The following is a 9,424-nucleotide window of genomic DNA, read 5'->3' as shown; positions in this document are numbered from 1 at the left end:
AGAATACAGAGCTGGAGCTAAGAAAGACAATACCCATCATAATAACTAATCACGAGATTAAATACTTGGGAGTAAATCTAACCAGAAGCACAAGGGATCTATTCAAAGCAAATTCCAAAACATTACTGCAAGAAACAAAGAGAGACCTGGAGAAATGGAATATACCTTGCTCATGGACAGAAGACTCAATATCGTGAAAATTACAATATTACCAAAAGCAATTTACACGTTCAAAGCAATTGCAATACAAACAGCTGTTCCATTCTTCAACGACACGGAAAAGGCAATCTCCAACTTCATTGGGATGGAGAGAGGCCTAGAATAAGCAAAGCACTCATTAGAAAGAGAAACAAGGTAGGAGGCATCTCACTCCTCGATTTCAAATCCTACTACACTGCCATGGCGGTCAAGACAGCATGGTACTGGTACAATGACAGACACATAGGTCAATTCTCAATAGAACTGAGAACCCAGAAATCAGCCCATCTACCTATGGACAACTGATTTTTGCTAAGTAGATGAAATCAGTTAAGTAGGGAAACGACAGCCTTTTAATCAAATGGTGTTGGCAAAATTGGAAAACTATCCGTAGAAAACACAAGCAAGATCCACATCTCATTCCATAAAAAAAACAAACCAAAAAACCCAAGTCAAAGTGGATCAAGGACCTAGGGCTAAAACCAAGGACTACAAACTTCATTAGAGAAAAGCTTGGAAGAACTTTAGAAGCCCCAATCCAAGCATCTAAAAAAACCTACAACCAGGAGAGGATAAAATAGATGAATGGGACCGTCTAAGAATAAAATCCCTATGCACATAAAAAACTTTTCCAACAGGATGAAAAGGGAAGCCACAGACTGGGAAAAAAATATTTGGTAATGGCATGTCTGATAAAGGACTTACATCTAGAATTTATAGAATACTTGAGCAAAACAACAAGATAAACAACTCAATTTAACAAAATGGGCATAGGATATAAACAGACAATTAATCAAATAAGACATTCAGATAGCAAACACATGAAGAACTGTTCAAAATCTTTGGCTCTAAAGAGAGATGCAAATCAAAACAACTATATCATCTCAGCCCAGTAAGATTAGCAAAATCTGAGAGAACAGCAAACAACAAATGCTGGCGAGGCTGTGGAGAAATTGGAACCCTTATTCACTGTTGGTGGGAGTGTAAAATGGTGCAACCACTATGGAAGGCAGTGTGGAGCTTTCTCAAAAAGTTGGAAATAGAAATACCGTTTGACTGAGCAATTCCACTACTGGGAATATAAAGAAACCATAACTGCCACCCAAGCAAATATATGCACACCCATGTTCACTGTGGCTTTGTTAACAAAAGCAACAACTTGGAAACAAACCAAGAGACCATCAACAAACGAAGGAATAGAAAAACGGTTTATTCACACAAAGGAATACTATACTGCATTGAAAAAGAAACTCATGAAATATTATACAAAATGGGTAACCCTGGAGTATATTATGTTGAGGCAAATGTATCAGTCACAAAGGAACAAACACTGCATAATGCCACTGTTATAAAACAGGACTGACATGGGGGTTAGGAGGAATCTAGGAAAAGACGGTTTAATGCATACTGCATTGAAACAGATGAGGGAGAGAACTGTTTGAAAGGAATGTATGATTATTTTCATGACAAGAGTCCAGAACGAGAGCTTCATGGGGGAGTGGACTTGGCGGGGGATTGTATAATAATGAAAGTTTGTTTTTGTTTTATTCTTTTACTTTTCAAAGAGAATTATCAAATTGGGGAGGGGTTGGCAGGGAAGAAAATGTGCAACAATGAATGAATGTAAATCCAAAGTCTCTATAAACTTCCATTAAAATTTCAATTAAAAAAACCAAACACAGCACACACTGACGTGATAATGTGGCATAGACTTGTACATTGCACTATTTGTCAAATTCCTGGTTTTGTGATTGTACTCTAATTAGAAAAGATGAAACCAATAAAGGAAATCAGTTGATGGATACATGGACCCTTTCATTATTCTTCCAACTTCCTGTGAATTCATAACTTCAAAATAAAATTAACTCCATTTCACATATTTTCATGGGATTTTCTGGTCTTCTAACAATGTCTAGCTTTCTGTAAATACCGAAACAAAAGTAAAATAACCATTGAACTAATTTATTCAATAGTTATCATTACTAGCTGTCCTGGCCCATAATTCATGGGGGCCCACAAACACTTAACACCATCACCATTCATTAAGGTTTTTACAGGTGTATTTGGGGGAAGTAGGCTGCCAAGCCCTTCTTGCTACAGTAATGTCAAGAAAGAAGCTGTCAATATACCTAATTGTTATATTCTCAATAGTATATATACAATAGACGAAAGTGGGAAAAATTACCACTTTTCTTAGTTATTGTATGTTCAGTATCATCTAAGTAAATTTTCCATTGCTTTATAAAACTAAAGTAGAAATACAAATAGGACTGTATAGGTTCTATTTATCTCCCAAGAATATACAGCTCTATTCAGTTTGACAGCACTTTCTAACATTACACTTGTAAAGCACACATCTTTCTACTCAAAATGTAGCTATTTGAAAGTTATGTAAAACATAAAAATAGGTTGTATTTTATAGCTATTAATCTAGTATTTGTATACCAAATATACTTTTATTAAAAATAAACTATTTTTAGAAAAAACAATCTTAGGGACAATAGATTCCCAAATGATTCTAAGTCAACAATTTCTCAAACTGTGAATTCAAAATATTGTTTGACAATAATTTAACAAATGTCACTATTCAGCTATTAACTTTAAAATGTTAATAAATCTCTACTAAAGCACCAATGGGAATTTGTCTTTCTACTAAGAGTTATTAAACTGGTAACAAAGTTCTTAAAGTCACTGGAAAAGCTAAAATCACTTAGCCAACTGAGTACTTTCCCAAAGAAGTTATTTGTAACAAGTACTACAAACATACCTTATAGTTAAAAGAAAAAGAAATGTAGTTTCTACATATATAATGTTACTATACTAAATACTATAAAAAAAAATCAAAGTGTCTCATGTTGACCATGACAGATAAAAAGAGATGCACTAAGGAAAAAAAGTACTAAGAAGTTTAAGTTTTTTTGGAATGGTTCTTCAAATATCTACAAAGACCCTCATCCCTAAACTCATCCAAACTGTTCACATTTACTCCATAATAAAATTCTGCAAGGAAAAACAGGATGGTAATTATGGAACGGCTTAGATTAACTGTGTAGACTATAAAAAATATTTTTATTTTATCTAGTTATTAAATCCAAGAAGTTACACCTTCATATAAACTCCTTTATTTTAAAATCAGTAATAAGTTATACTCCTTTTAGTTAAGTCCTAAAGAATAAAATTTCTCCTTAAACTGTACATGTTCTGTTGCAGTCTTATTTTAAGCAATCTTCGTATTTCTAGGAATGATAATCTTCTCAGTGTCAGCTTTCTTAGTTTCAAAGTATATTTTTAAAGTCTTCTATTGTGAGACTGCGGAATTTTTATTTTCCAAGAAAATCAATGGTCATATGAAACAAAGTAATCCATTAAAGAGACAATGTGTTATGCTGACAAGGTAGCGAAGCTCAATTATGAAGAAAACAAGCACACCTTACACACATTTGTCTCACATTTTTCTAACCAGCTTTCTAAATTTAAGTCACAAATCACAGCACACATAAATTTAAGAAATTCACGTGACTTAAACATTAAGAAGGAGGGAGCTCTGGTGAACTAGTGGCAAGAAGTTCTGCAGCAATCCCAAAGGAGTGCAGTTCAAATCCACCAGATGCTCAGCTGGAGAAGGAGGGGCAATCCCCTCCTGTGCCAATCAGATCTGATTTAATAGTACAAAACAAGGGGGGGAAAAACAAACACATTAAGGAGGAAAAAAATCCTCTAAACAGTTCAATGAAGAGTAAAGTAACCTGTTCTTAACTAACTATACAAGCTGAGCACACAGATAATCCACAAATTATGCATGAAATTTTGTATTATAGTTTTTAATGTGTCCAGTCATGTATTTTAATTCCTATTTAAAGATAAAAATCCAAGTGAATTCATAATGCCCCAGAAAGATTTTTAAAAACCCAATTTTAAACACATATTGACAACGAAAAATGATGTACTTGAAATCGTATTATGATGGATTAATATATAAGAATTACGAGAATAATTTACTAGAAAGCAAATGAGGGATCAATTCTCTTGCAGTGCTCTAAAACTGCATAAAATATGTACTCTGAACTCCAGCATGGAGGTAACTGCTTTTCAGGAATTAGTTTTCCTTTATAGTATGAATGAATAGGGCAACTAGGGTTCTTAAAGATGATACATCCACATGTAACAATCATTAACTAGTTAAAAAAGATACTCAGGAAAGACAAGCAAGCTAAAAGACTTTCACACAAGGTAAGAGTAAGTCAAGAGTAATGTCTAACCTAGTAAACAGATGGCTTTAAAAAAATGGGTAAAAATCTTTATTATGGTCACAGAAAAGATCGTATTTCCAAGGAAGAGAGGTGCTATACTTCTATAATCATCCAAATCATTCCACCCCAATGCAATCTCCACCATTATTAACTTCAAATTTGTAATTATGATAGCGTTCTGGTGGCCTAGTGGTAAGGAGTTGCGCTGACATCCCAAAGGCTTGTGGTTTGAGCCCACCAGCTAGCTGCTCCATAGGCAAAAGATGGGCAATCTACTCTGGTGCTATTAAACTATCTCTGAAAACCTGCTGGAGGGTCAGCTATTAGTTCTGACTGATGGTACATAACAATTAATTATAAACACAGGTGATCAGTGTTTCTAATTTGATCCATACCCAGGAAACTATTTCTAATATGCAAAAACAAAAAAAAAAAAAAAAAAACAAAAACTGAAAAAGAGAGGGGAAGAGAATCACACCAATCATACAAAGTATTAATACTTGCAAACAAAGGGAAAAGAAATGTCTTGCTGTAGTACTGAATTTTATTTTACAAGTTTAAAAACCACAATCTGTAAATTTCTACCAAGTAATGCAAGATTTGACTGTGCTGAGATGATAACAGAAGTCCCTTAGTGAAAAAGAGTGTGTTCCTTCAAGTATTTCTTAGACATAAAACAGTATTTTCTAAATTTGTGGCAAATTGAATGTCACAATAGTTTAATCTAGAGTTGATTTTATTTATTAGTTTGTATCCCATCATAAACAGACCAACGTATAAAACTGAGGTGTACCAAGAGTATACAAAAATATTAAGAATAACCTACTAATCAGAAAGTCAGTATTTGAAAATTGTACTAAAATTAGCAGGTTCTAGAAAAGATAGAAAATAAAAATATCAATGTTTACAACATAAATGCAAAATAAATTTTCATGGTTATTTTAAAACCTGTGAACTGCTGAACAGCCTAAATCTTAACCATAACTTAATGTAATTATGAAATAGATCTCAACTCATTAAAAACATCTGAGCAGCAAAAAGGATCTCAAAAATAAACCAAGCCAAACAAATTGAAATTTTTACTTTAAAAGTTAATTTTAAAGTTATCTCCTTGAGGAAAAAGTTCTATACCTCTTCAAACACGTGATTGACAACATATACAATACTATCTTTTACCGAGAGTTCAAATTTTAGACAGGTTAGCATCTCACTTTTACAGTAACCTATTAATAAATCCTAGAAAGTGATAGAATATGCTTTAATGACATAATCACAAGTCAATGTCCTCAAACTCTGCAATATTACTGTCATTTTTTAAAAAAAATCCAAAGATTTTGTGAAAAAGATATACATATTATGTAAAAATTTTAGCAGTAAAGCTACTTACCACCGTCCCTCTCTCTAACTCTGTGAGCATGCACGTTTTTGGCCTTACTGTGACCTGTGCTGTCACTATATTTGTTTTCAGGACTATCAGATCTCCGCAACATTTTATTTGGTGGTGAAGGATCTGCAGCGTCTCGCATCTTTTCATGTCTGTGATCACCACTACTGGGGTGACTCTTTGAAGAATATTTAAGTGCCTGTAAAACATCACACCCCCAAAAAACAGAATTGAAATTTAACTTTACTTTCTAAATCAATTTAATAATAATGTATTTAAAGTATTACTTTTAAATATTTGTATCAACAAAATAATTTCCATTTTCAATTATGTCCTGAATAGTAACTCAAATAAGTTCCAATATGCCTATTATAAGGCTCCTGATAAATACAAAAGTGGGAGGAGAATCCACTCCATTAATTCAAACATCTTGGCACATTCATTTCACTTAATTCCTAGAACTAACATACAGGTATAAACAAGTGTCTATGTTTGTGCAGGCCTATCAAAAAAAAAAAGTAAGGTGTGATTTAAATTGTTTGATACCTAACATACCTACTTTTGCAGGGCTGAACATCAACTTTAAAGGGATAAACACTCTGACCAAGATAAACTGATAGATGGGTATTATTTCTTAAAAAAAAAAAAAACCAACAAACCCTCCCACACACAAAACCCTTACTAGAACTCCTCTACAAAACAGGTTTTCATTTTAACACATTTAAAACATATTATACCAGGCTCTTCTAATAATTATGGTTCAAGAGACCAGATTAAATAAAGTTTAATTTGTCATGCTCAAATGTAAGGGATAATGCTTACACACCAGGGGACATTGTATTTTAAAACTTGAGTTTGAAGGAGTTTTGCTAGCCACGGAGACCTCTCAGCTTAGAAACCTATTCTTTAGTAGCCTTTCAACAACCAAACTCAAAGTACTTAGAGAGTCATCTGATGTTGTCCAAGTGCTTATCTTACCTCGCCCAAAAAAACTGAGGGCAATTCTAATGTTTTTAAAAACTGTACATGTAACAACTGTAACCACATATCTGAAAAGAATCTATTTAGCAAGAATCATCCAAATTAAAATGAAATATACAATGGCACCACCTTTAATCAACAAAAATAAGGTGGAGGGGGAAGGGTAGCTTACAACATTCTCATTAAAGTTGAAAATCAACTGAACTGTTTCTTTCTGGGTCTAACTAACATCTAGTTTTTTTATTACCTTCACATTAACTTTCAGTTCAATGAAAAGGGTACCCCTCAGAAATTGAGCAACTGCCCCAGTACATCAATTCCTTTACACCAAAATAATGGAGTTGGGTCTTCTAGATTGCCTATGAATTTTTCAACCCCTAAAAGCCTTAACTTCCTCCAGTCATCTGTCAAATGAACTCACTAACCTGGCTGCAGAGCTACTGGAGTAAACATAGAATTTTTTAGGGGGCCCGAGGTGCTAGTTTCGGATTTGTGGCACCGAAGGGCCTGCAGCGACTTCTGAAGCCTGCGCTCGAGTAGCAGTCCCTCCCCTCCCCCGCGGCCCCCTCCCACCCCTCCGCCCCGGCCTCGGCTGGTACCTGGTAAGGCTGCGAGTCCCCCCTCCGGTCGTGACAGCTGAAAAACAGGAAGAGACACAGCGACATGAGACATCACGGGAGGAGGAAGAAAAAAGCCCGGGTCCCGCGGCCGCCCCTCCCCGCCGGGGCCCTGGCGAACGGAGCCCGCGATGAACGCGCGCACACACACAACCCCAGCGTACGGGGGAGTAACAAGGGCGAAATGCTCGCGGGTCCGGCCCTCCGCTCGCTCACACACTCCGTTCCCGGCGGCTCCCGGGCTGCTCCTCCTCCCCAGCCCGATCCGGATCAGGGTTAACAACAAAAATGGCGGCTTGGCCAGCACCAGATAAGGAGGAACAACCCCCCCCTCCGCCGCTGCCGCCGCCCCCCGCCCCCGCTGCGGCCCGGCCCCGAGACGAAAAGCCAATTTACCCATCACTGAGTCTCTGCTGTTTCCTCGCATACATTACCATCAATGCCCGGCCTGTGAGTGTGTGTCGGGGAGGGGAGAGAGTGGCCGCGAGAGGCGGGCGGGCAGGCGGGCGGCAGCACCGGTACCGGGGCCCGGCGCGCCCTCGGCGAGTCTCAGCACCACCCCGTTACTGGCGCCGGCGCTCCCGGGCCATCTCCCTCCGCCGACACCACGCTCACTCTTAGCCGGGGCAACGGCGCCAACTACACGGCGGCAGCGGCGATCCGGGGGGAGGGGGGCCAGAAGACGCGTCCGGCTCAGCCCCGCGGAGAGCGAATGCCTCCTCCGCCTTCTCCTCCTCCTGCTCCGCCGTCTCCTCCCCTCCTCCCCCCGCCGCCGCCGCCGCTGCCTGGTCCTTCTTCTTCTCCTCCTCCTCCTCCTCCCGCCGCCGCCACCGCCGCTGGTGCCGCCGCTGCCGCTCCACCAACTACATCCGGGCAACTCGGATGCTGCCGCCTTCGGAAAACATCGGCACTTTCCGCCGAGCCCCTCCTCTCTCGCCCTCGCTCTTCCTCCCCGCCCCGCGCGGCTCCAGGACGCCGCCTTCGGCCAACCTCGGCTCGCTCCGGCCTTCCTCTTCCTCTGAGGCCTGGCTCGCTTCCTAGCGACCCTTCTGCTCTTTCCGGTTGCTGCTCTTCTTCCTCACGTGCACGTCCGGCCACCCCCTGTTCCTGTTTAGGGAGAGTCCTGTTCAGGGACCTGCTCGAGGCCGGTCCTTGTGGCTCCAGGGTAGGCAGGAGCCGCCTCGGGAAGGAGGACGGTGGGGCGCGGAGGAAGCCATTGCGGACTAAACGAAGGAGGCTGCAGCGCCTGCGCGTGCGCCCAGAGGCGAGCTCGGGGGTGGGGGGGTACCTTTCCGCGAGCTCTGGCCGCCGCCCCCCACCCCTCCAGGGTCTGAGCGCAGGGTGATCGGAGACCCCTTGGTTAGCCCTCAGGCGGGCGCTTACCGGGTAGCTTTCGAGTTGCGGCCCGGGGAAGCGGGAAGCCTGATCCTCTTCCTTCGGGGCCGCTGCGTGGGAGCCCGAGTCTGGGCCTGCGCGCCGGCTGCAGCCCGGACGCCTTCCGCGGCCGGAGCTCCGAGCGCCCGCGGCGGCCTCTTAGAAGGAAGTCACCCCCGACGCCGAGTAAGTGACCCCCAGACGCGGAGAGGAAAGCGCCTTCCAGGCCACAACTCCCGTGTGCGCAGGCTTTCGGGTTCGTGTACCGAACCGAGATTCTTGAGATTCCTCGATCGAGGAGGGCCCGCCGCTCAGGGCAGTAATCTAAGAAATCGGATTACTGTAAAGATTTAGAGGGCTGGCTTGCTTGGGGAAGGCGCTGAACCGTCGCATCCTCTTAGGTTCTTCTTAGCTTGGGGAATTTGACAGGCCCACGCTACCCCACCCTCGCCTTCGTTCCCCTTTTGCTCCATTCTGGGTCTGGCTCTTTGCTGAAATCTTTGGGTGGAAGAAAATTACTTTGGAAGCTCAGGGTGTGGTGTTAGTTTTTAAAAAAGAAAAGAAACAACTACAACGGTCAAAAACCTTTTTTTTTTTTTTTTTGGTCCCCAAAATCTTTT

At 40.8% G+C, this 9,424-nt stretch overlaps 1 protein-coding gene across 3 annotated transcripts in view; it reads right to left on the bottom strand.

Moving 5' to 3' along the window:
• The window catches only part of WAC (WW domain containing adaptor with coiled-coil), a 116,860-nt gene extending 108,202 nt beyond the window's left edge, over nt 1-8,658 (bottom strand). For 2 of the 3 annotated variants that reach the window (XM_006887092.1, XM_006887094.1), the window contains exons 1-3: nt 7,827-7,950; nt 7,413-7,449; nt 5,836-6,031 (exon numbers count right to left, since the gene is read on the bottom strand). In XM_006887092.1, coding sequence (XP_006887154.1) covers nt 5,836-6,031; nt 7,413-7,449; nt 7,827-7,867 — 274 coding nt within the window. In that variant the 5' untranslated portion in view covers nt 7,868-7,950. Of the gene's footprint in view, nt 1-5,835; nt 6,032-7,412; nt 7,450-7,826; nt 7,951-8,420 lie in introns of those variants that run through there. The other variant, XM_006887093.1, reaches the window with a different exon arrangement.
• Between the last annotated feature and the right edge of the window lie 766 nt (nt 8,659-9,424).

This window comes from Elephantulus edwardii, unplaced genomic scaffold (assembly GCF_000299155.1).
Source record: "Elephantulus edwardii isolate Elephantulus edwardi_28Jun2011 unplaced genomic scaffold, EleEdw1.0 scaffold00054, whole genome shotgun sequence".
NCBI classification, from domain to species: domain Eukaryota; kingdom Metazoa; phylum Chordata; class Mammalia; order Macroscelidea; family Macroscelididae; genus Elephantulus; species Elephantulus edwardii.
This window is presented reverse-complemented; position numbering and strand designations above follow the sequence as displayed.